The sequence below is a fragment of the Agelaius phoeniceus genome, chromosome 14, assembly GCF_051311805.1.
Source record: "Agelaius phoeniceus isolate bAgePho1 chromosome 14, bAgePho1.hap1, whole genome shotgun sequence".
NCBI classification, from domain to species: Eukaryota; Metazoa; Chordata; class Aves; order Passeriformes; family Icteridae; genus Agelaius; species Agelaius phoeniceus.
Window position 1 is genome coordinate 16,052,508 of NC_135278.1, and position 26,970 is coordinate 16,079,477.

The window sequence follows — 26,970 nt, forward strand, 5'->3', positions numbered from 1 at the left end:
TAAGGATGCATCGTTGCATAGCCAAAGGGAGCTCTCCCTGTTCCTTGTGCTCCCCAGCCTTGGAAGCACCAATCTCAGTTCTTGGCTCTGACTGGAATGCTGGAAACCTGAACCAAATCCACATCTTATGTCAATATTCTGCTGTTCAGGAATGCTTCTGCTCAAACATGAACATTTGGTGTTAATGCCATTTGTTTAACCCTGGCCGTACGCAGGGGAGACTTTCAGTTTATGATTAAATTTAAATGCTTTTGTTGGTCAGATATTTAATCAAGCCTGAAAGAGCTTTGATTGTAATTCTTATCTACTGTTGTTTGTCCCAGAATAAAAGCCTCCATCCAGGAGCATGTCCTTCCTGGGACAGCACCTCCAGCTCAATGTTAAGGCCATTTTCTAACACTGAAAAGGCAGCAGAGTGAGACTGAGCTTTAAAGCACCAGAAAAAAATGTGAAAGGTCAGCATCCAACTGGCCTGACTGAGTTTTGTGCTCTCAGGATACAGCTGAAGTTGTTTTCACATCCTGACTTACAGCTCCTTCCTGGACACGGTTTCCCCTGTGAGACGTGGATGTGGTGATTTATTTCTTTAATTAATGATCTGAAGTTCAGTTTTCTAGGGCTGTTTCCATGCATGAATCAGCCTCTCTAGAAGTTCTAAAGGCGCTGGAGTGTAAAATTTTAACTACTACCTTTGTTTGATTGCTGGAGTGTTGGAGTGAAGAGAGGAGCCAAAGGCAGCTGTGGTTTGAAAAAGGATCTCAGGGAGATCTGGGAGCTGGGAGCCATCCTCCAGTGCTGCACAAATGGGTGTTATTCTGCACTGGGCTCTTTCCCAGCAAATGCATGGGCACAGACAGAGCAGGGAGGAGAACCAGTGCAGTGTCAGAGGGGAAAGCTGTGCCTCACACCTGAGCTACCTGCAGCATAGGAGGGAGGGGCATCCAGAATATTGAATCCCTGGATTTCTGGAAAGTTTTGGACAAGCGTTAGCCACATTAAAAATCTTCCTTTTTTAAGTCTTTGATAATCTGCAGAAATTACCAGAAGATTCTCACAGAGATCTGTGCTGGAATCTGAGCAAACAGTGCAAGAACAGCCTGCTATTGCTGTCCCAGCTGGAAAACTGGGAAGCAACAATGGTTGCAAGAATGAGATTTAAACTCTGCTAAAATACTGTTTAGCAGAGAGGTCTTGGAGCCATACTAGGTAATTCTACAAAAATACCATATTCATGGCCATGAAAAGCAAACAGAATGTCAGGAATGTTTAGAATGGGAAAGGGCAAAAGAAAAAAAAAAACCCACTGTATAAATGTGGGGTGAGTCTGTCTTTAGTAGACTGGAATTGTTGTCTTTAAATGATACAGGAAGGTGAGAAAAGAGAAGAAAGTAGGGTGAGATGACCATTGTAGGAGGAACAACCAAATAAGGCAGAATTTGTGGATGATGAGGTGGAAGCTGTGGCTGCCCCTGGATCCCTGGAAGTGTTCAAGGCCAGGCTGGACAGGGCTTGGAGTAATCTGGGACAGTGGGAGGTGTCCCTGCCCATGGCAGGGGGTGGGACTTGATGGTCTGTAAGGTTCCTTCTCACCCAAACTATTCCACGATTCTGTGAATTCTGCAGTTGAGGAAGAAAGAGCTGAAAAAGTCTGAAATGTGAAAACACCACGTCAGGCATGGGAGAACAAACAGGAAGGGATTATTAATAATTTTTCCTAATGGAACAACTCGGGGAGAGCGAGTGGAAGTGGCAGGTTCAGAGTAAATGAAATGCTTTGTTTGACAACACAGATTTCAGGGAGGAGCTCCCTGCCAGAGGACCTGGTGTGCAGCAGAAAGTGCATGGGCTCGAGGAGCAGTGAGACAAATTAAGGGGGAAAGTCTCTTAAGGGGTTTAAACATTACTGCTTACACCTCTGCCTCAAACCTGTGAATTGCTGCAGTCTGGGAAGGAAGCTGGATGTGGGGTAGCTCTTTGTGCTTTGCCTGGGATCTGTGACTTTAGCTCTTCCCTGGGATCTGGGACCAGTGGAGACAGGAGACTGCGCTAGACAAGTGTTGGATCCAACCCAGTAAAGCTTTCTTCTCTTCTTGAACGAAATTGGCTCTGCTCCCAAAATTATGTTAACAGTTTGCATTAAAAAAATTAAGACCACGTTGTCCAGGAAAATGTTGGGTGGAAAAGAAACACGTATGTGTTTGGGATATGTTGAGTTGGTGCATTTCTTACATACAAAAGAAGCGTTTGGGGATTCCAAGACCAGCATCATTGTGCAGATGCTGACACACTGCATGTTTAGCCCATGTTTAGGGAAGGTGATCACACACCTCTCCTGCCTTAGGCATAGATCAAAGTCAACTGGAAAAGCCTGATGGAAACAGCAAACACAAAGCCTCTGGGAAAAATCATGGCAGTTTTCACATATACCCACGTTTTTATGGGAGTACTTGTTGCCAGGCAGGTTTAAACAGCACATCTGTATTCACCTCATGGGATCAACCTCTGGCTGTGCTTATATCACTGGGAATTCTGCCATGGACTACAGCAGGACAAGATTTTATTCCTTAGGAAATACTTAATGCTGCATATCCAAGACATTCCTGTGCACATGTTGCAAATGTATTTGGCCAGAGCAGCAGCTGCAGAACAACTGGCGGAGCAGGAAAGGAGCAGAATAACTCCTTGACTGAATTAAAATATATCCCAAAACATTTTCACTGGATATGGATAGAAATGAAGTTCAAGTGAAGCTGATTTATGGCTAGTAGATGTTTGGTGGTTTTTGATTTCTCCAGGCAAGAAACACAGTATACGTGAATAGAAATAAATACAAAGGAGCAGGTTTGCAAATTTCCTTGTTAGTGCCCTGGTAATCCTGATTAAGAACTGGAAATTCCACCCTGTGATGCAGACAAACAAGTCCCTTGGTTCTGGTAGCTCAGTCCATGGAACCTTTGTGCCTGAGGAATCTTTCCAATTTTCTGTTCCCTTCCATCACATTAAAGTGTGCCAGGAGGTCCCTGTGGGAGCCTCCCTTCACCTGCAGAGGTCTGGGCTTTGTTGTGCATGCTGTGGAAAGATCAAAGTAAATCCATAATGCTAACCTGGGAAATGTTCCCCTCAGGAATTTACACCTGGAGGAACTGAGGAGCTGCTGGACAGACAGCTCCATCTTCCATGGAATGATTTGGGACCCAAGCTGGCAGCTTGGAGGGCACTGGGAGAGCCATCACCTCCCACTGCCAGCCATCAGCATTAGGCTGAGACTGAGGAACAGCAGGGGAATGAAGCCATTTTGGCTGCTTGCCCAGGCCTGGAGAACTCCATCCTACAGCAAATAAACAGCTGGGGACTTAAACTTTGAAAAAATAAAATGCTGTGTGTATTTATCTTCGTTTCTGATTGGGGTAAGCAGATGCTGGCTTGCACTGAGGCAGAAGGAAGCTTGTGGTTTAGGAAAAAAAAAAAAGCAGATACCATGGTGACAAGAGGGAAAGAGGGATCTATAAAACTTCTAAAAGACAGTGGGGAGTTGCAAAGTAGCTCCAGGTCGTGGCTCCAAGGCATGGGCAGCATCCTGCTCTGGGTGAAGGTGGCACTTCCTGGGGGCTGCAGGGATGCAGTGGGTGAGAGCAGCTGGTGATGGAAGAGCCTCGCTGTGTTGGGAAATGCTCCATTTTGTTAATTCCTGAAAGAGTCACTTCAGGATGTCCCTGAGCAGCCCTGAGAGCACAGCCCCAGGCCCTGGCCTCCCTGGCTATGGCAGGCAGAGCTTGGCCCACTCCTGTGTTGTTTCAGCTGCCCAAAGTGTTGGGAGCTGCAGCATGGCCAGGTCTGGTGAGAATTTATCTCTCCCACTTAGAGACACAATTTTTAGACAATATTTTGTCCAAGTAACTTAGAGAAGGATCTGGGGCCTTCAGGATTATTCACACTTGAAATGTTAGCCAGGGCAATTAATTACTTGGTCAGAAAACTGCTGCCCATCCAGGCTGTGCTCTGCTGAATCTTTCCTCTCCAGGAAGATTTTTGGATGCTGTTCTATCTCAAGGCTCTTCTTGCAAAGAGGAGGAAAAATTGTATTTAATCCATAGCTTTTCCTCTTCCTTTGTATTATGATATTTAGGTATTTTAGTTGAAGAAGTAAGCTTTGTTCTCTCTTAAAGAATTACTTGGTTTAGTTTTAGAACAGCAGTCAGCAAAAAGACTCTTTGTTAACTAAGATCTGTGGTAGATGAATTCTTCAAAGATAAAAAGTAATACACATCAGAGGCACCTGGATCCCTGAGGCCATGTTGTATTTCTTCTTAAAGTAGTCTTTTATTTAAAGAATAAATGCCTGGCAATATAAAGGCAGTGAAACAGCAATTAATGCTGTAAACTTTTACTCCTGTCGGTTAATTTAGCCTCTGTGTGCTAAACCATACAGGAAATAAACTTTGCTTTTATTGTAAACCACAGGGGCCTCGTGCAGAACTGTCGGTGCTTTTAACTCCTTCCCTAACGTGAGTTCAGCTCCTCACACAAGCACAACCGAACCTGTTCTCCCTCTGCTGTGCAGGGCTCCTCATCACCAGCAGAAATCCACAGCTTCTGAAAAATAATTACAGGAGCAGCTGTTTCAATAAACCCCAAAGTGCAGCCCTGTGTGTGCTGTTATCTCAGGCTGCTTCCCTGGAATTTTATTGGAGGGCTGGGCTGGTGGGGAGGGTGAAGTCTCAGGGGCACTGAGGTGGGACTGGGCAGTTTGTGTCAGTTCTTACAGGGTGGGGCTGCTGCCAGTGCTGCACAGACCCATCCTGGCATCTCCATGAAGCTGAAGATGAAGGAGAAATAATTCTTCTGGCTTTCAGAAAGAGGCTGGCTGAAAAAACCAGATTTAGAACCTGACAACAGAGGTGAGGTCCAGACTATCAGGACTTTTTAAAGCTTCAGAGCAAGCAGTCAGGTGACCAGCAGCACCTTCAGGGCCTTTCCCCTGCTCTTCTCAGCCACATGGTAAATGTTTGAGTATTGAGGAATATGTCATGTGTCAGAGAGTTGTCTGCATCTTGTGATACTGAGCCTCACTGTCTTGTTGGAGATCAGTTTTCTGTGTGGTAAATTGCTTTACAGTGTGCAAAGCCTGTCCGTGGGGCTGGGCTGGGGTGTATTGATACCATTTGTAGAATGAGCCAGAAATGATTCCTGAAAGTAAATAAGCAGTGATTTGAAAAAATAATTATTCCTGATGACTCAGGAAAGGGAGCTTTGAGGTGAAGAGAAAATTGTTCAAGGAGTCTGTGACAGAGGTAGCTTGCACTTAGGGACTTTTTTTTCTTCCACATAGCAAAAGTTCCCCTTTCCCTGTTTTGTGACTCAGGTCAGAGGGTCCAGTGAGATGCTGAGGCTGTGGAGAGCCCAGAGATAGCAGGACAGCTGGCTGGTGGGTGGGAATGCTCCCAGACCCTGCCACTCTCAGCCCTGTGCTGTTCAGGAGTTGTTGGTTTGGTGCTGGGCTTTGGGAGGAGTGGATCTGTTTGTTTTTATTTAACCCAGCCCTGAGTTTGGATGCTGTGACAAGGCACATGGAGACTTCCAGGGAAACTCAGCCTGCCAAGCTCCACGTCTGCTGCAGAAAACAACTGTGTGTAATAAATGAAGAGTTCATATTCTGCTGCTGCTTGTGCTTTGTCAGTGCATAACTGAGATAATGGAGCCTGTATTCCACAGTAGGAAGCCTGCTCTCTGTTGGTTTTGGACCAGACAAGCAGTTTTCAGGCTTATAAAAGTCAAATGCCACAAGACAGACTTAGAAAATTGCCAAGGGTCAATTTATTTAGTATTGCAATGCTGGTGTTTTCCTTTGGATGATGACAATTCTGGGTGCTGCAGTGTCAGCAGTGGTTAAAGCTATAGTTTGCCATACATCAATATTTCTTTACATCCTTACTTAAAGGAAAGTAAGAGAAAGCCTAGGTTTGGAAGCTTGATTTTGCAAGATGTTTATGCTGGATAACTAAAGTAGTCATTAAAAAAAGTAAAAAAAAAAATCCTGATATGTGAATATTTGCATTTGCAAGTCCTTCCTGCTGCTGAGTGAAGCAAAAGCCTGCAGCAGGAATGACCCTAGGCCATGGTTTGATCCCTACTTTCAGTCCTTTTTGCTGCTGGGAGAGGCAGTCCTGCTTCCCCTGGCTCATTTCTTCCCTTTGCTTGCCATGGCACCAGAATCCCCCTGTCAGCTGTGAGCTGGGCTGGCCCCAGAGCAGCACTGCTGGAGGAGACTCCTGGCTCAGAGCTCCATGGAGCCCAGCCAAGGCATAGCCTGGCACTGACCTCTGCTCTCTGACCAGGACAGGACCCCAGGGAATGGCTGGAGCTGTGGCAGGGAAGGTTCACACTGGATGTCATACAGAGATTCCTCATCCAGAGGGAGGTCAGGCACTAGAACAAGGAATGGTCACAGACCCAGAGCCCCAGGACTGCTTGGACAGCACTCTCAGGCACAGCATGGGATTGTTGGCACGTCCTCTGCAGGGCCAGGAGCTGCACTCAGGGATCCTTGAGGGTCTCTTCCAACTCAGGATATTCTGTGAGTCTGTGAGTTGGTGGAGAAGGCCTCTTTCCATATCCCTGATCTATGCAGGTTGAGTGTCTGTGGTCCTGTAAGGAGCTGTGCTTCCCTGTCCATCTGTCCCAGATAATCCTGCCCAGAGCTGGCTGGATGAGGGCAGGTTTGGGGGCAGAGCCCTGCAGGAGGATGGGCAGGCTCTGCATGTTGGAGGGGTCAGGCTGCAGCAGTTTGAGAGACTTCGGAGAGCCTCAGGCTGCCTCCCGTGCAAAGTTCATCCCTAATCAAACGCAGCTCCCGGTGGGGCTGTTTGCAGAGATCACGTGAAGGGAGGGGAGACTCCTGCTGCTGTCCCTGGGCCGGGAGCCCGGCCTGAGCACAGTGAAGAGGAGGCGCCCTCCATGCCTCCCATCAAACCTTCCCTGTCTGAGGGGACAGGTGTCACTTCACACCTCTCCAGATCTGGGACACCTCCCAGTGCTCAGCAGCTGGAAGCTTCAGTTGCATTCACTGTTATTCTGTGTTCAGGCTCTTGGGTTGTCTACAAAAAGTAGGCAGGGAGGTTTGGTGCCTCTGCTAGTACCAGCTCCAGTGCTGCCAAAACTTCCTTGGACTTTTGGGTTTTAACTTCTCCCTTGCCCAGCTGCTGGGGATCTTGTGTTCCATGTGCCTGGAAGTACTGTGTAAAAAGGCTCACTGTCTTCTCATGAGCAAACACCTCTATTTTTTGGTTGATGATGGAATGAGGTTTTAAATGTTAAAATCTTGTATTAAAATCCCTGCAAATGGAAGTTTTGACTGCGTGGGGTTTGTTTGGTTTTGAAATCCAGGCAAATAATCCCATTGGGTATTGCTGCCACTTTTCACAGAACTTTGAAAAAAGAAAAAAAGGAAGGAAAAATCCCAGAGAAACAGAAAGTCAGTCTCTGGATGCACATGGAGTTTGTGTTTGGGGAGGCAGTCTTTGAGCAGGCCATGATTGCTGTGGGGAGGAGCTTTGGCATATCCTGACTTTTGAATGACTTTGACTTGGCAGTAGTGACCCTCTGTAAGACTTTTACAGAATGAACAGAAGCATCTAAGCTGAGAGTAGAAGGATGTGTCATTTCTGGCTGTGGTGAGAACACAGATATTCTCACTAAAGGAGGGTGCATCTGATCTGCACAGCCCTCCAGAACACTCCCAGCAGTTTGTGCATCTCTGGTAGGCTTGAGACTGAGCTGGGCTCTTGGGCAAAACAACTGGATGCTGCCAGTGCAGTCAGGAGCCTGGCAGGCCAGGAGATGCTGAATGAGCAACTGAAATGCGTTGGGGAGCAGCCAGGAAGGAGGAGAGTTGAAGGAGAGTGCCCTGTGTCACCTTCTTTTCATGGAATCATGGAATATCCTGAGTTGGAAGGGACCCACAAGGATCAAGTGCAGCTCCTGGCCCTGCACAGACACCTCAACAATCCCACCCTGTGCATCCCTGGGAATGTTGTCCAATCTCTTCTGGAGCTCTGGCAGCCTTGGGGCTGTGACCATTCCCTGGGGAGCCATCTCAGTGCCCCACCACCTTTTCCTTGCAGCCAAAAAGAGAGAAAGATTTACTTCTGAATTCAATGCTTCACTAGGAAAGAGGTGGGGTTTCAGCTGACAGAACCATTTTCATGTACTGGAACAAAATGTGAAGTTTATTAAATGGTGCTTTTAACCATGGGCTTCAGGTGTTGTTGATAAGATGTTCTCTGTTAGGATCCTGGTGACACCACAATAGTCCTTGACAGGCAGGTGCTAAAGGATGAATGGATTCACCCCCACTCATCTCCCCAGTGCTTGGCTATCATTTGTTAAAAGTAGAATTTGCCTTAAGCTGTGATAATAATGTTAATCCTTAAGGTGCCTTCATGGAAAGTAGACCTAAAACACATTAAAAAATCATCAGGGCTTTGTTAGGCAGTGCTGCTGCTGCTGTGTGCCAGAAGCTGGGGAGATATAAATAAGGAAATGTTACTTGTCCTCCTACTTGACTAATGGGTAGAGGAATCTGCTTTTGGCCACTGTAGGAGGAAGGCAGCTAAACAGACACTGGATGTTGCAGCAAGACAGTTCTGACTTATTGGGGCCTTTTAGGATCTTGTAAGAATTTGACTGTAGTCGAGGTGTGGTGGTGGAGTTGGCTGTGCTGTCTGACACTAAATTAGTGACACTGAAAAGCTTTGCTGGAACAGGGAGCTCAAACCCTCCTTGCTGCAGCAGGAGAGAAAATGTTTCCTATTTATTCTTAACTAATTCCTTGAACTCCAACAGCAAGCTGGCAGAGTGGCACTTAGGAACCTGCTCAGCTGTGCTGGCCTGTGCCAACCAGAGGGGCCAGGCCGGTGTTGCTGGCTGAACTTCCCAAAGCAGCCCAAGGGAGCTAAATGCCAAATCCCCCTGGATTTTATTCTCTTTGCAGTCTGTGTCAGCGTAAATAAAAGTGAGAGGGAGTTTGGTCTCTAAGCACCCTTGGCTCCCTTGAGAATCCTGGTTCCCCAGGACTTTAGCACATGGAGGTGACCTGAACTTTCCTGTTTGGTTCTGGTAGGAAAAAACTTGTTGTGTGCACAAGGATCTTTGGACCTGGGTGTTGTTGGTGTGGGATTTAACAAGTTTTTAGGCTTTGGGTTATTGAATGAGTGCAGTTACAATGGCATTATAATCCATGAGAGAAGCTTTTATTTTTGTTCTCATGAATCAGCTTTTTCATTTATGTAACTTTCTATGGTTTCTGGAGCAAGTTGTGGTCTTGTTTTGGGAAGTGCAGACTTTGTCCTTTGTTCCAGCTATATTTTTGGCTTGTGTTCCAAAATCTGGTCTATGGGGTGGTACCTTATGCCAGGCTAAAGCCCTGTTGCAGACAGCCCATGTGAGCTGCCAGACATGCTGTAACCTCCAGGTTAAATTGCAAAACCCTTTTAGTAGCCTGGATTTTCCCCCAGCCTCGCTCTTGAGTGGTGGTCACTTTGCATCCTCTCACCTTTTCTTGCTTTTAAAAGGTGTTTTCCAAAGCCACACATGAGCAGCAGGAATGTGGTTGTTGTTCTCAGCAGGAGCTGGAGCCTGCTTCCTCCTGCCCCAGGTTTGGTGATGCTGACACAGCCCAGGGTCAGCAGGTGCTTGGTGGTAAAAACCATTTCCAAATAAACCAATTTTAAGCTGTTGGGGTGTAACCACATCAAACCAGCGCTGCTGTGCAGGATTCATGTGGATATTGCCATGGGCTTTCCCAAAGGACCCTGCAGGGAGAGAGTCAGGACATATGGAGTCCATCTGGACACTGCTGAATTTATGGAAGATGAAAAAAAAGAGCAGCACAAGTCCAGCATGAACTTTTCCAGCCTCCTGTGTTTGATTCAGGTCCTGTAAGTTCTTGGTGGTTTTGCTGTGTTTGTCCTCAGTCTCGTTCCCTCCAGACCAGAATCCATCGGGAGAGACAACGATGGCACCACTCGGGTAATGCTCTGCTTAAAATAACCAGAACAAAGAAGTGCTTTCAGTTCTGTGATGATAATTATCCAGACCTAAAAATAAGCAGATGTTCTACCAGGCAGGGAGAAATAAGAGTGAGACAGGAATTGCTGGGAGACACCTGGCAAAGCTCTGATCAAGCCAGGTCATGGCTGGAGTTGCCTGCAGGTTTCCCACCCTCTGACCACATTTACAGTGGCACCACCAGAACTGACACTCTGGATTTTTAGGCTAATATAGGGGAGAAAGATGGCTTATTCATACAAATAAAACCAACAAAACAACTCTAGACAAAATAAAATCTTCTGGAATATTAGAGTAATAGCAAGGAAAACTGTGATGGAGGGCAGGACTGGGGCTGCTGGGAAGGGAGCCCTGCCATGTGCTGGGGTGGGAATGAGCTTAGGGGGCCGACAGGAATCTGTGACATTTAAATCCATGGCTGAGCTGCTGGGCTGTTTAACTCCTACAAATTAGGTTGTTGTGGGAGGAGAAATTCTAATCATTTTGCAGCTCATTTGCAAGGATGAGCTTCTGCATTAGGGACTCTGGGTGAGGAAGGCAAGGTCCTTTGAGAAATTCGGTGAGACAGATAAAAACCAAACCAAAACCCCCAATAGTTTTTACTCTAATTCCAAAAAGTGGCAGTGGATTGTGGCAGTGTGGCCCCAGCTCAGTTCACAGGTCACCTGTGACAAGTCAGTTTGTCATGGCAGCACTTTGCATTCCTCATGCTGCCCACTCCTCCCAGGAAAATCCCTTCCTGGGGTTTCCACCTTGCTGCTGCTGGCTCCCAGTGGAGTTTGGTCAATGTTTCTTGCACTGCACTTTTCCCATTCACTGCTTACATTTCAGCTTATTCATCTTCAGGAGAATCTGGAGCTTCTGGAGAACTGATGGCTACAAGTCCAGTTACAACCAGTAGCATAACCTGGAGTTTGGAGTTCACCTTCCTGCACAAAGCAGCTGCTTCTGGGATTTAAAGATTTGCTCCCACTAAGGAAGAAGCAGCATCTTTAAAACCATCATTGGCACACAGTACAACTGCTTTAAAGCTGTACTTGCTTTTGGTTATCTGGAACCCCGAAAGCTGGAACTGGAAATGGAAAAAAAATTCCCCTTTTAAATGTATTGTTGTCTTGAAATTGAATTGAGAAATATGTAAGCTCAAATGTAAGATCTGCTCTAAGGTGTTGCTTCTCTGTTGTCCTGGTGCTGGATCCCAGCTGTGAGGCTGGGAGAGGCAGTTCAGGACACACCTACAGCAGGAGCTGGAGAGAATCACAGCATGGTGGAATTGTTATGGTTGAAAAGACCTTTGAGATCATTGAAGGTGATGATGATCTCAACCATACACCCAGCCCCACGTTCATCACTCAATCATGTCCTCAAGTGCCACATCCACAAAATACAAAGTGTTCAAAATACACTTCCAGGGAATGGTGACTCCACCACTTCTTTGGGCAGCATGTTCTAATGCTTCATAACCATTTCCATGAAAAACTTTCTCCTGATTCCTAATCTGAACCTTCCCTGGTGCACCTTGAGGCCATTCCTTTTGTCCTGATGCTACAACCGATGATGTAACGATGGCTGGGAACATCATAAGAAATCCATTTATAATTCTTTTAAATCCTCACAATAAAGCATGAGCCATTTAATCCCATCATTGGGAAAGAAATTAATAAAATCTGTGTTTTTCCCCTGCGTGGAGGTTGGGACGCAGGAGCCACAGAAGTGGTGGAGAAGCCCCTGCCAAGGGCCAGGATGGCACAGCTGCAGTCAGTAAGTTTGTGTTGGATCAAAACAGCAGCACTCAGACTGTAAACTTAATTTGAGTTCCAGTGGTCCATAAATAGATTTCCAAAACATGTCAATTGTCCAACCAGGGATTTATTTATAAACTGAAAAAATAACAAGACTGAAGAAAACCAATCCAAACCCCTTCTTGGCCAGCAGTGTGGACTGGACTGTGCTGCATGTGTGCCTGTGTACACCAAATGAGATAGACCCTTCTGTGAAGTTCAGTTCCAAAAAATGTTTAAAATTAGTGTTTCCCTGCAGTGGGCTGGGAGAAGCTGGCTCTTGAATAGCCAGCACAGTCCTGGCTGGAGCTGAGGCTGGAATGCTGCCTGCTCACTGGACCAAGGTTCTGCAGCATCATCCCTGCCTCCTTTCTGCTTATTATCTTTTAGCTGAGTTCTTTTTTTTTTTTTTTTTCAATGATTAAAGATTTGGAAGAGAATCCAAAATGTTGCAGCATTTTCTAGAAAGTTTATTCCCACTTTGGGGTTAAAATTTTATTTTTGATGGATTGATTTGTTGGCAAACATCACCTGTTTGTACTCTTGGCAGCTTTGATGTGGTTTTTCTTGTGTTACTGACATCACTGATGGGAGTTAGATTAAGAACAGTAAATTGAATTTCTGATGTGTACTCAAGTGAGGGGCGATACTTGTTCACAATTCTACACTCATTTTTGTAATGTTATTTTGTGCCCATGCTCTGTTGAAAGCTTAATGTTTCGTGATTGGCTTGTAACTGGAAGACAGGGGAATCTTGATACCCAGTGGATCTTACAGCACAAGATCACAGTGTGTGGTGAGACTTTGCTTAACCACCAATAACTTGCCATAAAGCTGTTTCTGTCCTGGAACCAGACCCTGAAATCCAAACCAAAGAGCAATAGATTTATTTCATTAAATGTTCCTTTCAGTATTATCTTGGGAACATCAGCAAGAAGTAAAATATCTCCACTCACCTTAGGAATTGTTTTTCTCCCAAGTGTGTGTTGAGGCAGGATGTGTTTGTGTTTCTGGGGTTGGGTGAAGCCCACTGGGCTGTTCTGAGGGCAGTGGGGACTCCAGAGGATGCAGCCCTGGCTTCACCTGCTCCCACCCCTTCTCCTTCCATCCCTCTGTCTCCATCCCACAGGGATTTTCCCCTGATCTCTGTCCATCCATTTTGCTCATTGCCTCCACTCCTGCCCCCAGCCTCTTCCCTTCCTTACAGCTGTCTGTCCATCCCTATCTTTCGTGTCTGTGTTCCTGTGCTCCCCATAAATGCTCCCGCTCCACCAGTGCTGGTCCCGAGCCCCAGGGCCCTGCCGGGCTCCCCAGCTCCTGCGCTGACTCCAGACACGTTCCCGGCTCTCCTGCTGCTCTCGGCCCTGCACAGTGTGTCAGGAGCACTCGGGATAAACAAGGATTTTCGTGTTTGCCAACTGCAGTGAGCTGCCCTTCACGGGCCAGGGCTGTTTCAGACATGACAGTTGTTTATGCAGGCGGAGGTGCGGGCTCTGGGAGGCGCTGGCCGCTCTCCACGCCCGCCCAGCTGGGGAGGTTGTGGGGGCAGCGAGTGCTGCTGCTGACAGGCGCATCCTGAGGAGAGGCTCCTCACTCCTTCCCAAACATGGGCAGCAGGAACCGTCTTCCAGCTCTGTCCCGAGGAGAATGTGTGCCCTTTCGAGTAAGACAAAACACCCTGAAGCAGCAGCAGACGTCTCTTGCTCTATTTTCAGCCCTTTCCTCCTGGTGCTATTCCACTGCCTGTGATTAATGGAAGTTTTCTAAATAAAATCCCATAAAATAACAGGATCTGGCAGCTCAGTGTCCCTGCTGCCCAGCAGTTGGTGCCCTGTTTCTCTGGAGCATTTACTGCTCTTGTGTAAGTGCTCATCACCGTGGCTGGAGGATTTGTCTGAGGAGCTGGGAGAAAGCAGTGCTGCTTAATCTCCCAACTTCTTTTGTCTGGCCAGAAAACAAGGGTTCCAGACTAATATTCCTCATGCATCAACACCATCCTTGCTTTTCTGTAGATTTTTCTAGAGAATTACCTCCCTTGACTACAGACGGCCTGAGAGCAACAGAGACCAAACTTCATGCTTGCCTTACAATGGTGCCTTTTATAGCAGAAAAAAAATACATTTCCAGCTTTGCCAGCTCTTCAAAAACAAGCAGAGAGGGTTGTGATCACCCTTTGGAGCCACAGTCAGCAGTTTGGGATGTGGTTGTACCTCGTGGAGCTGAAAAAACAGCCCAGAGACTGTGAGATGCTGGGAGGGTGTGAGGATGTGTGTGTGGCTAAAACAGTCTAATAATCAAAATGATTAAAAAAAAATGAAGTGACTTCTCGGGGGATCAAGATGCTGATTCCTGTCCAACTCAGAACTCCTGTTCTGAGTGTGGCAGAGTGTACAGGTTAATGGCAGAATGGGTAAAAGCTTGGTTTTCTCTAATTCTTTAATTCTGGAGCATCTCAAAATGTTTTCACTAAGCAATGGATTTTGGACAAGTTAAGCACCTGAGAGTAATAAAAACTATTTGGATCTGAAATTTAGAGATTGTAGGAAATTGTTAATTAAACATGTAACTGGTTCAAGGAAAAAAAAAAATACATGTACTACCAGGTCATACTGACCAAAGAGTTTACAAACCCAAAGACCTTCCCTTATTTTAGCCCTACAGAACTGTTTAGGGGAGTGCTCCGTTTTCCCCCCTCTGTAGAGCACAACAGAAAAACTTCCCCTCCTGCTGCTGTTAGAGGCAGGTAAGGAAACCTCTTACCCAGAGCTTTGAGTCTGCTGAGGATGTTTTTATATAGCCTCTACACAAATTATTTCCTCGGGGCGGTATTAACTCCTCCAGTTTGATTTATTTTTAGCCATGATGAAAATCAGCAATATCCTTGTGTTTCAGGGCGCTTGCACAGCGAGTCCAGCGGCTCCTGTGCTGACGTGGTGGGAGGAATTACCCTGGCTTCTCAGCAGGCAGCTTCCCTGCTGGAGCCGGGAGCACAATTCCTATGTCGGGAGAGCAGGGTCGGTCCCTCTGAGCTGCCCTGAGCTGGATGTGCCCCTCCGGAGCTCTGCTTGAACCTGCCCTGGACAGAGCAGCTCCAGACCTCAGGGAGTGCCTGAAGATTCCCTTTAGGATGTGCTGGGCTCTGTTCCCCAGCCCACATCCTTCAGGGCAGCGCCCTCCATCACACTCCCTCTGCTCCTCCTGGGCTCCCGGCTGCCCGTGGCTGCGGGGCTGTGCCCGTGGCTGCGGGGCTCTGCAGGGCCCGGCCCGGTGCCCGCGGCTGCGGGGCTCTGCAGGCCGGGGCCCGGCCCGGTGCCCGTGGCTGCGGGGCTCTGCAGGGCCCGGCCCGGTGCCCGTGGCTGCGGGGCTGTGCCCGCGGGTGCGGGGCTGTGCCCGTGGCTGCGGGGCTCTGCAGGGCCCAGCCCGGTGCCCGTGGCTGCGGGGCTCTGCAGGGCCCAGCCCGGTGCCCGTGGGTGCGGGGCTCTGCAGGCCAGGGCCCGGGCTCCATATTTGGCTCCCGGCTGGCTGTCTCTGACCCCGGCAGCTCCGGGTTTGCCTGTGGCCGTATATGGATGGAGCGGCTGCTCCGGGAGCTGCAGCTGACCTGAGTTGGCACCAGCAACATCTGTGTGAAACGCTGCTCCTGCGGCAGCCAGCTCATTAGGGTAAATCCAGCCCTCTGATTGGCTTTGCAGTGAAGGGGGTAATTTGAAGAAAACAAATTTTCCATCAAATTACATTTTTTTTTTATTGTTTGCTAGGATGTGCATGGTTATAATCTCCTTTGTGGTGCTAAAGTCAGGCAGAGGGAGAGCAGGGCATAAGCAGAACGTCTCTGTGTCAATAAGTCAGTAATTCATAATGACAATAATAAAAAACTCCTTCCTTGTGCAGAGCCAGCACTGTGCTTGCCACACAGATCCTGCTTTTCCCTTGGATGCTGTGTGAGTGCACAAGATGGATGGCATCAGGTTTGGGACCTCACCCAGCTTCCCTGACAGAAGTTAGGATGGGGATGTGGGGTCACAGCTCTCCAGAGACTGTACCTGCCCTGCAGACACTCAGGACACAACGGGAGAGGGGTGTCTGTGCAAAGAAGTGTGAACCACTTCTTTTTTGTCACTGCGGTGGACAAAAGCCTGGACTCTGAGAACGAATGGGGAGGTTCAGCCTGTGCTTCCAAGGGCACAAGGAAGCAGTTTGTACCTCAAATGTGCCTCCAGCAACTCCACTGCACCTGGAAAAACAACGTTCCCCTGAGTTAAATGTAAAGTCTGGCCAGCACAAGGGCCCTGCTCACACCTCTGCTTTTGGGTGGGCACCTTTAAGGTACACAACACTCACTTTTGTGTAGGGACAGCATCTTTAAGCTTCAGCCTGTTCAGTTTTGTAGGAGCCAAGTCAAGGCTCAGCTCTGACTCCTCAGAAGATACTTTTTGGTTCTAAGAATTTTCTTACCACTCCCATTTTCAACCTGATTTTCACCCCCTGGTTTCTGCATTGAACCCCAGAGTGGCATCAAAAACTATTTCACTGACTTTGTTTACCTTATCTCCCTTCCTCCTTCTTTTGTGACAGATTAAAAAGCAGCAGCAAGATGTGTTAGGCTTCTTGGAAGCCAACAAAATTGAATTTGAGGAGAAGGACATCGCAGCTAACGAGGAGAACCGGAAATGGATGCGGGAGAACGTCCCCGAGGACAGTCGGCCAGCGAGCGGGAACCCCCTGCCCCCCCGGCTCTTCAACGACAGCCGCTACCTCGGGGTGAGGGCTGCTGCAGCCTCCTGTGCTCTTCCCCTCAGCTCCAGCTCCCCTGTGCTCATCCCCCTCAACTCCAGCTCCCCTGTGCTCATCCCTCAGCTCAGCCTCCTGTGCTTGTCCCCTCAGCTCCAGCCTCCTGTGCTCATCCCCTCAGCTCCAGCCTCCTGTGCTCATCCCTCACCTCCAGCCTCCTGTGCTTGTCCCCTCAGCTCCAGCCTCCTGTGCTCATCCCCCTCAACTCCAGCTCCCCTGTGCTCATCCCTCAGCTCCAGCCTCCTGTGCTTGTCCCCTCAGCTCAGCCTCCTGTGCTCATCCCTCACCTCCAGCCTCCTGTGCTTGTCCCCTCAGCTCAGCCTCCTGTGCTCATCCCCTCAGCTCAGCCTCCTGTGCTTGTCCCCTCAGCTCAGCTTCCTGTGCTCATCCCCTCAGCTCCAGCCTCCTGTGCTCATTCCCTCAGCTCCAGCCTCCTGTGCTCATCCCTCAGCTCAGCCTCCTGTGCTTGTCCCCTCAGCTCCAGCCTCCTGTGCTCATCCCCTCAGCTCCAGCCTCCTGTGCTCATCCCTCACCTCCAGCCTCCTGTGCTTGTCCCCTCAGCTCCAGCCTCCTGTGCTCATCCCCCTCAACTCCAGCTCCCCTGTGCTCATCCCTCAGCTCCAGCCTCCTGTGCTTGTCCCCTCAGCTCAGCCTCCTGTGCTCATCCCTCACCTCCAGCCTCCTGTGCTTGTCCCCTCAGCTCAGCCTCCTGTGCTCATCCCCTCAGCTCAGCCTCCTGTGCTCATCCCCTCAACTCAGCCTCCTGTGCTCATCCCCTCAACTCAGCCTCCTGTGCTTGTCCCCTCAGCTCAGCCTCCTGTGCTCATCCCCCTCAACTCCAGCTCCCCTGTGCTCATCCCCTCAGCTCCAGCCTCCCATGCTCATCCCCTCAGCTCCAGCTCTCCTGTGCTCATCCCCTCAACTCCTGCTCCCCTGTGCTCATCCCCCTTATCTCCAGCCTCCTGTGCTCATCTCACTCCTCTTCCTCACCACCACTGCCTGTGCTTCACTGCAGTGAGCAGCAAGGCAGGGCTTGCCCAGCTGCAGTTGCCCAAACTGGGAAGGCTGTAGGAGGTGTTAGACATTTCCTCCCATCTTGGCTTTTAGTAATAATTGATGCATGAGATTTCCAGTCACACCATAGGAAAGATTAAAATGTAGACCTCTTGATTTTCATCCTACCTTGCAGTACATACTTAATTTTCTTTTCCTGTGGGTTTTTTCCCATCTTATGGCTGTGAAAGTTGTCAGGTTTTTTTAATCCTCATCTTCCCCATGATTGTGAACTAACATCTCAAAGAAATCTGGCCCTTTTACACAAAGCTTACATTCTGTATCAAGTTCAGAGATCTGTTCTGCCCATATGGTGTGCCAGTACATGTGAATCCCAGATCATATGAATTGATGTCTGCCATGATCATAAATCAGTTTTCTGATCCTTCTTGGGATGAGCTCTGTGTGCTGCTGTGGTTCACTAACTCCAGTGCCTTGGACAGATTAAAACTCGTGTTGCAAACAAAAATCCTACTGTAGTTATTTTAATGCTTGATCAAAAGTAAGTTGCCCTGCAGTACTTGTACTCAGCAGGCCATGCTTGCATGATTATTAGATTAACTGTTAGTTTTATTTTTAAAACTTAGTATCTTCTGAACAGAGCTCACAGTGTTCATTCCTCTGGTCCTTTTGAAATCTGTTTCTGACCTGCACAGTCTGTAAGTCAAGACCTGCCAGTTCTGGACCTTTGTGAGACAAATCTGTGCCTACTGAAAGAAATTATTCTCAATGTGCCAAGATTTTTTCTTGTTTGTAATAGAAGCAGAACTTGAAATAATATCCACAGTGAACTGTTGTGCCACTTGGCTCTCAAAATTTTACTGACTGGTTGTGACAAGGAAAAAGGTTGGTTTGGAGTGACAGACATGAGGATCAGTAGTTATCTAAGAAGGGGTGGATTGCAAGGTTCTTCATGGTTTTATTTCATCCCCAAAATTTTGATTGATGTCATGTTGAACTCTTGAAATTTGGTCAGTTTCTGTTGCTGGATTCAACATTGCTACAGTTCAGCTTTCAGGAAAGTAAAAGTTAATTCTGTGCCCAGAATTTGAACCTTTTTCTGTCTTTATCTGATGCCTCTCAAGCATGAAGTTCCCTGTTTGTTCCATCTGATGCAGCACGAGTGGCAGAGCAAAGAGCAAATTGGCCTTCCTGGCCCGTGCACAGCAGAGAGGCTGAACTGGAGATGCTGTGTGGGCTGGCATGAGCCCGGCTCCTCAGGCCCAGGAATTCCTGTCCTGGGAGATGCTGTGGAGCAGGCTCATGGCCTGTGCACCAGCCAGATAAACAATCCCTTTGTTATCAAGCAGCCCCAGTCCTGTCAACAGAGGGGCTTCAGGGAGGATTTACCATAATCACACACATTTTTATCAAACCAGCACATGAATGCTGCATGTGCAAATGGAGCAATAATTTGATATCCCTGAAGTCCAGGCAGCTGGAATCTTCTGGTCCCTGTACTTTGTTCTGTTCTAGCTGCAGCAGCCTCTCCTTAGAGCTGCCCCCTCAGCTGCTGCTCCTTAGGCTTTTGCCTCCCAGACAGTCAGGAATCCACAGCAGTGTGCCCTGCTCTCCCTGATTCCAGCCTGAGACTGAGCTGCTGCCTGCCTTGGGCTTCCCAGCCAGGACTCCTGCATCCAAACATTGCCCAGGAAAGCTGGAGGAGGCTGTAAAGTTACAGTCAGTTAAAAATGGAGAGCAGGAAAGTCACTGGACTGATCCCTGCTGAGTTCAGAACTCAGAGTGAGGGAATTGTGTAGTAACTTGGACAACAGTGAGCTTGCACAAAGCTTGCGGGTTCCTTTAGTTTTTATTTATTTATTACCTTAATTTTCCTGGGAAGTGGCTGTGTGTGTTCAGGGCATTGTAGTGCTCTGTGAGCAAACAGTGCCACCCCATTGCCTTCACTTGCACAGACTAATCCTTAGTGGGAAATGTGATGGGAAAGGTGCACTCTCAGTGTACAAGTTCCAGTTGAACTTCTGACAGATGTAAGAGCTGGAGTCACAGTTGCACAATTGCCATCCCTACCAGGAATCAGCAATGACATCTGGGAACATCAGGGTTTCTGATGACAAGGTCCAGGCTCAGCTGCTCCTGTTGGGGAATGTCCACATCAGACCAGTGACACCTCCTGCCTTGTGTGGAGTTTGTCCCTTTGGGAGAGGCTGGAGCACCTCACAGCAACATCTTGTTGGGACATAGAAAGAATTCCCAGCTTGTCCTTTCCAGCCTGACCAGTTGGTGTGCTCTTAGTGCTAATGCCACGTACCTGAGCTGATGCTGGATTTTGCATTTGGCCACAGGAAACAGGAACGTTGCTTGGTGTGGGTTGGGTGACACCCTGAACTGATCTGAGATTATTTCTGACAATTCAATCCTCTGTCTTTCATTCCCCCTCCCTCCTGCCACGGTGAAGGACTACGATGCTTTCTTCGAGGCACGGGAGAACAACGCCGTGTACGCGTTCCTGGGCTTGACTGCCCCTCCTGGGTCAAAGGTGGGTGAGCACCTCCTCACAGGGAGCCTGTGGCTTTCACCTCCTCCTCCTCTGCTCAGAACAGGATCTGGTGCATGTGCTGTCATTGCCCCCATCAATCTCCCTGGGAGATACTCAGTCTCCAGAGGCTCTCAGGCTTCAGTTTCAAAAGAGTAATTTATATTTGCACTGAAGAATGCATAAGAAACCTAGATGAAAAAAATTATCCCAAAATCAAAGAATGTTTTCAATTCAGTAAAAAAAAAAATTAATTCATGTGAAATTTTGATGAGATTTTTCTACTAGAAAATCCCTTGAAACCAGAGTCACTGTTTCTGAAATAACATGGGCTTGCTTCAGAGTAATTTTTTCCTCTGGCTTGTTATCCAAAGCTTATTTCCCTTTGCCAATTACGAACTGGGTTACTGCTTTGTGGATGCAATGGGCTGGAATTCTCCTTTTGATTTTGATAGGATAAGACAAGCCTGCTTTATACGTTTCACTTGACAGCAGCAGGATCCTCCAGGTCACTTCCAGCTTTCCTGTTCCAGTGGATAAACACGCCGCTCCCTTTCAGCTTTACTCATGTTCGAGTCGAAGGTCGTGCTGTGCACATCACTAAGAGACCTAATTTTAAAGGTGGATGCTGACCCATGAGCAGGGAGCACTGCAGGTTTTGGGGCAGACTGAAGCAGTTTTGGGAGCCAGATTTCCAGCAGTAGCTCCACTGGGGATGGTGTGATGAGGAAAAACTGCCTCATGCAGAGCTGCCCAGAGCAGAGGCTGGGATCTGCACCCCAGCGTTACCCAGTGCTGGCATCAAACCAGCTGCACACAGCTCCACAGTCCTGGTGAAGTTCCTTGGAACATCTGCACTTCACTGCTCAGCAGAGTGTGCAGGATGGAGCCAAGGAACCAGGGAAGCAATCCTGAGACTCTGGGATGCAGGGAAGCTCATGCCTTTCCCCTGGGAAGTGCAGTGGTACCAGAGAGCAGCTGCTGCCATAACAAATCAGGTCACCTGTCTCAGTAACGTTGGGAATGTCGCTGCTTCCAGACCTGCTGGGTGGCAGGAGCAGCCAGCATGGCTGTCAGGAGCTCTGCTTCTGTCCTAAGGGATGCTCCAATTCTGTCCTCACCTAAGGAAAAGGTGAATTTTAAACAGAAGGGATAGAACACAGCTGTACCCTGCTGAATTTCCATGTTGGGTTGGGCTGATGATGGTAAATAACCTTTGCAGCAGTGATCTTGTACCCCTTGTGTCCTGCTCTGGGCCTGACTTTGGGAATCCCTCCCACAATTAGGATGTCCAGTCAAGTTGGTTGCAGGCTGCTGAGGAGGGTACACAGATTTGTAGGTGCTGAAAATGATGTTTCCAGCATAGCTGTGTGCAGCTTGGATATAATGCTATAGGGAATGACATGGCAACTGCAGAACATGGCAGGAGGCTGGGAGCAGCCTTGGCAGGAAACCTCCATTTGATGCCATCAGGAGAGATTTGGGAAGTTGTTTGACTCTCAACACAAAGATTTGATATTAATGCTAAACAGGACTGGCTCAGAAGTGAGCATGGTAAATTCAAGTAACTATTTTCTGAGCCCTGATGGCTTGGTTTGTCCTTTGGATCTACAAACTCAGAAAAAGGCTGGCCTTTAGTTTTTCTTAAACATCTCTGCTACAAGCAATATGGGTGGATTTTAAAGGGAGAGGGTTTTGTGAGTAAAAGCTATGTTTATTTATTTTTTTTATTATGGATTTAAGGACTGAGAGGATGCTCAGTGAGGGGCCTTGAGGGAGAAATAAGGAAAAGTATGAAAGAGGGACAGTGTCAAGCCTGGAAAACTGAGCCTCTCCCAGGTAACTTGGAGGCCTACGCCCAAGGAAATGGAGTTTGACCTCCCAGAAAAATAGGTCAGCAGGTTCCTTGTACCAACCTTCCTGGGCATGAGGGAAATACCAGGAATCCTCTCCAGCTTTCCAGTGCCTGTTCTGAAGAAATGCACTTTGTATTAAAAAAAAAAACCCCAACCAGTGAGGTGCCACCATTGCAGTGCCCTGGGCTGGTTAAGGGAGTTGTTACACAGCCAAGGGAACCTTCTCCTCTTTCTTACCATTCAAAGAACCACTTGTCTTTTAGAGAATATCAAACACACTGCTTTTTCCAGGCTTTGTAGCTCTTTTTGATCTTCCTTTCATTGCTCACCTGCCTTTTGTGCCGCGGATGGCCGGGATGTCCTCACACGAGGCCTGTGGGTGCACAGTGACATCCGAGCCCTGGTGATATCCTGGCCCTGCTCTCTGACCCGTGACAGGCCAGCAGAGCAGAGCACAGGCCAGGAGCACAGTAGCTCCAGCCAGGCTCTTCCCACGCCCTGGGTTCAAAGGCAGGATGAGGGCAGTTAGCCAGGACAGCCAGAGTGAGCCACACATCCAAATTACAGAGATACACGTGGGACTTCCTGCTCTGCAGGCTGGGGTCACCTTGTGTGTCCTCCTAAAAAAAATCATACAGACTTCTTGGAAATTCCCCTCTTAGTCCTTTCTCCTCGTGTGTTTTGTTTATTTAGCAATGCTGGGTCATGGTAACAATGATATTGAATCTGTTATCTTGAGTATTTCTGTGCAGTCACAAAAGCAAATGGCTCCAGCGTATCTTGGCAGATGTTGAACTTTGTCCTTTCAAATAAACCAGCTGTCCCCGCTGAGGTGCTGCACTGAGGGCACTGGGAATTCATTTCTGATTCATCTCCTTCTAGGTCATGGTGCTGCTAGCAGGTAATTAAATTAATCTGCAGTCAAAAGTACACTCAGAGAAACCAAAGGGAAATTCCTTTTGCATTTCTTCTGTTGTCATTCTGTTCCCATTTTTGATCACCTTACAAAGGCTGAAAGAAGATTGAAAAATGCAGGTTATTGTTTTATAGTGTTCCTTTGGAAACATACTGAGAAACTACTAACGTGTAATTCTTCTTTGCTGTTTCAGGAAGCTGAAGCACTGGCCAAGCAGCAAGCGTGAATTTCAACTGCCTTAAATGTCTGTAAAGGGAATTTCCACAGCTTTTTATAAAATAGTCCAACTGTCTCTGCTTCAAGAAATGTAGATGTGATTTCTAACATTTGATTGGTGCTTGCAGCATTCACTGTCCATAACACAAATTGAACACAGGATGGAAATGGGAATTTCAGGGTAGGGAGCAGGAGTGGGTTTTGATGGAAGCTGAAGCAATCAGACATGAATGAGTTACATTTAGTTTAAACTGTCCTGGCAATTCATCCATTTTGTGTAAACTTAAAGAAACTATTTTAGTACTAAAAATGCAGATGGGTTTTACCTAGAGATCCAACTATTTAAACTATGGAAAACAGCATCTAAAACCTCGTCAGATACTAATTTAGTGCCTGAGTTGCCTCAAAAATGTTACTGAGTTACACAGTAAATTTTCAGTGTCTTTCCTGGTTTCAGATGAATTTGTAGGTGGTACTGTGTAGTTTAACCATTGTAGTCACTTTGGAAAGTTGTGTTTGTCTTCTGTAGAATGGATATTTAAGGTTTGTATTGTTACACAGTTGTACAGGTGATAAAACCCCCAACAAACCCCATGTACTTCTCATTTAAGTGATCTGTGTGGGCTCTTTGGACAAAAAGGGCAACGGACACGGGTCCCTCACAGCTGCCTAAGCACGAGCAATGACACATCTGGGGCAAGATTCAATGTTGCAAACAAGCCAAAACAGCCAGAAATGGCCTTTCCTTACCTGTGTAAGGGTGAAAGCCTTTAATGTATTTCTCTACAAAAATACCAGTTCACACTGCTTAGAGCATTAAACATCTCACTGCATGTTCAAGTAGCCATTAGGTTCATATAGTATTTTTTCAAATGAGGAAATAAATGTTTGAATAGCAAAAGTTACTGTAATTAAGCAAGACTTCTTTTTTTGAGGTTTAAAAACTTAATTTCCATTCTTATTGCCATATCATAAAGCTATTATAGGAATTGCAAATCTCTCAGTGTCTTGTGTGGGTGAATTTACCACGTGCAATATTAACCTGTGTGTTCTCCCAGTGCTCATGAGGGAGCCTGTGATTCCTGGCCATATTTTAATTCCTGATTTATCATTTTGGGAGCCTGGGAAGCAGTTGGAAGCTTGTGCTCACAAAAGCAGCACAGCCTCACAAGGCAGAGGGACAGATGGATGCTGCCTTACCTTAAAGATTAACACACACACGACTGTGCTTTTTTATTAACACCTTTTGACAGGAGTTACTGCAGTTCTGTGAAATTTAAGATCTTTTGGGGATGGAAGTTTGGTTATGTTTTAAATCCAGCATCAGATTTTTGTTGTTTGTTCACTATGATTTCATCTTTCTGAACGAGGTTGTTTTTCTTTCTTAATATTGGCCAAATCTTTCTCTCTTTCTCTAATCTCAAGTTTTTGGGAACTGTGGAATACTAAGTGAAGTGTGGTGAGGAAAGTGGGATTTGACACACAAGTCTCTGTACCCACAGCAGTTTGCTGTGCTTCCTGTGCACGTTTGGTGAATTGCAGCCATTATTTTGGAGAAGCTGTAATTGAAAGTAGCTGCCAAATTCTGTCAGTTCAGCGACCCAAAACATTCTGAAACAAGCTCAATCCCTGTCTCAACGGTCAAGAAAATTGCCAAGTTTAAGAAAGCAAAGTCACTGCCCTCGTCTGTCCCCCCCTTGCCATATGGGAGCATTCAAACTGTATCAGCATTCCTAAGGCAGCTCTGGCGAGCCAGGCTGAATTATTCCTTTGTCTGGGGAACAAGGCACCAACACAAACTGAAAATACCCAAAATCTCTTTGTTTTGTGTGTAAAACTTGAGTTTTTTGATGCAGATCTCTTGCATGACTTTAGGAGTGCCAGGAATCTGTTACCTCTGTGCTGGTTTTCTGTTTCCATGGGTGCAAGAATTGAATTTGTTCTTTTCTTTCTTATTTTTTTTCCTATGTAGAAAGCAGGCATTGAGGATTTAACCTGTATGTTAACCATTCCTGTATCATTCCAATAAAGTTGGTTTAGAACACTTTCTCACTCCATGACTTGTTTGCATATTTTGTTCACAGTTTGAAGTTTGAAGCTGAGGGAAGTGAAATTTTTGGATGAAAATACTGCTTTTCAGAAGTTCAGGATTTATACAAGGTGAACATCAGGGATCTGCTGCTGAGGGTGAAGTCTGCTGGCTTGGATCTCTCACCTGTTGCAGCTAATGGGATTTAATTACTAAATGGGATTTAATTTAGGATACACCTACCCAAAACAGTGTGTCAAGGTTTGGGTTATTTCCTCATTCTCCTGCTTTCCCACTCCTTCCCCAGGGCAGGGACAGGTCAGAAGTGGCTGGGACACAGCAGCTGCTCCCACACTCAGAGCTCAGCCGGCCCTCCCTGATCCTTTACAAACTGTAATTAATTAGCTTTATGCTGCTCCCAGCAGGGAGCTGTGCTGTTTTCTATTTGTGTTGCCACAGGGCAGTGCAGGATAAATTTTAAACTAAACCTTCACTTACACCTTCCCTGTTTGCCAGGTAAATCAGCAGGTACCTCCTTCCTGCTGAAGTTCTGCACCACCTGCAAGATCTGCAGAGTTCCAGAAATGACATTCTCTGCCTCTGACCTGCCCTGGGATTTGCCCAAATTCCAGACTTCAGTTCACATCCTCTGGTGGAAACCACTAACCTGATCCTTTTCAGAGTGGTTGGTAATTTGTGCAGGATCAGCTGAAGCACAGCCAAGCACCATCAGGCACAGGGGATTATTGCTGGTCCCTCAAACCTGTCCTTCTCTGGTGTCTTAGAACTGGTCCATGGGATGGGGAAAGGGCCAGCAATGCCATTCCTAAGTTGTAATGAATCCCATTTAGTCCCCCTGGATATCCACTACACTTGTGCCACTCAGAAAAATTGCTGCTTTCCTTCTTTTTTTAATTAAAAATCCTGAAAACCCAGTTGTTATCCATTAATGTAAAGTTCAATGAAAATAGTTTCCCAAAATCTTTAAAAACCAAGCTACACATGTGCATGCAATGTGTGACAACTTTCCCTACACCAGACTGCTCAGATCCTAATCCCATGGCACAAATAAATCATTCCCAAATCATTACCATTTACTGAGCTTCCTGCAGAAATATTCTGTGGCTCACCCATATTCTGGGATCTTGGTAGAATGTTTTAGATTGAAGGGTTCGTTATGACAATTTTGAAGTTTATTATTAAAAATTTTGGACTGCATTGATAAACTTGCAGAAATTAAAAAAGAATTTAAAAAGTTGAGGTGACGAAGTAGAAATTGCTGGATTACTACAGATAAGCACAATAGTGAGTACTGAGTATGCAAAATACATATATTTAGTGGAAAACACACCTATTTAGTACAAAATATAAGTGTTGTATTCATGAAGTATCAGACTTGGCCCTGTATATCTTGTAACATGAATATACAGTAATTCATTATGTATATTATTATATATATATTTATAAATATTTATACACATACACAATATAGTAATATATAATTCTTATGCTGTAATTCCTTGTAGTAATTCCTTCTCTTAAAGGTTGGTTTGTTGTAGATATCATCAGGAACTTGGCCATTTCTTCATTTTAATTTGCTCACTATTTCAAAATCCTTAATAAAAGGAAACCAGCACATCATTAATCCAATGTCAGCAGCACTATAATTCCCACATGGCCTCAGTTCTTTCCGGAACCCTTTCCCAGCACGCAGAGAAGGTTATTTTGGTTTACACGGAGCGAAGCGGATCACACGCACATTTTCC

General features: G+C 46.7%; 1 protein-coding gene across 1 annotated transcript in view; it reads left to right on the forward strand.

Moving 5' to 3' along the window:
* Positions 1-25,227, forward strand: part of SH3BGRL (SH3 domain binding glutamate rich protein like) — a 30,942-nt gene extending 5,715 nt beyond the window's left edge. Inside the window, exons 2-4 of the mRNA XM_054641511.2 lie at positions 16,422-16,607; positions 20,110-20,190; positions 23,153-25,227. Of these exons, the coding sequence (XP_054497486.1) occupies positions 16,422-16,607; positions 20,110-20,190; positions 23,153-23,185 (300 nt within the window). The 3' untranslated portion in view covers positions 23,186-25,227. The remainder of the gene's footprint in view (positions 1-16,421; positions 16,608-20,109; positions 20,191-23,152) is intronic.
* The last annotated feature ends 1,743 nt before the right edge of the window (positions 25,228-26,970 follow it).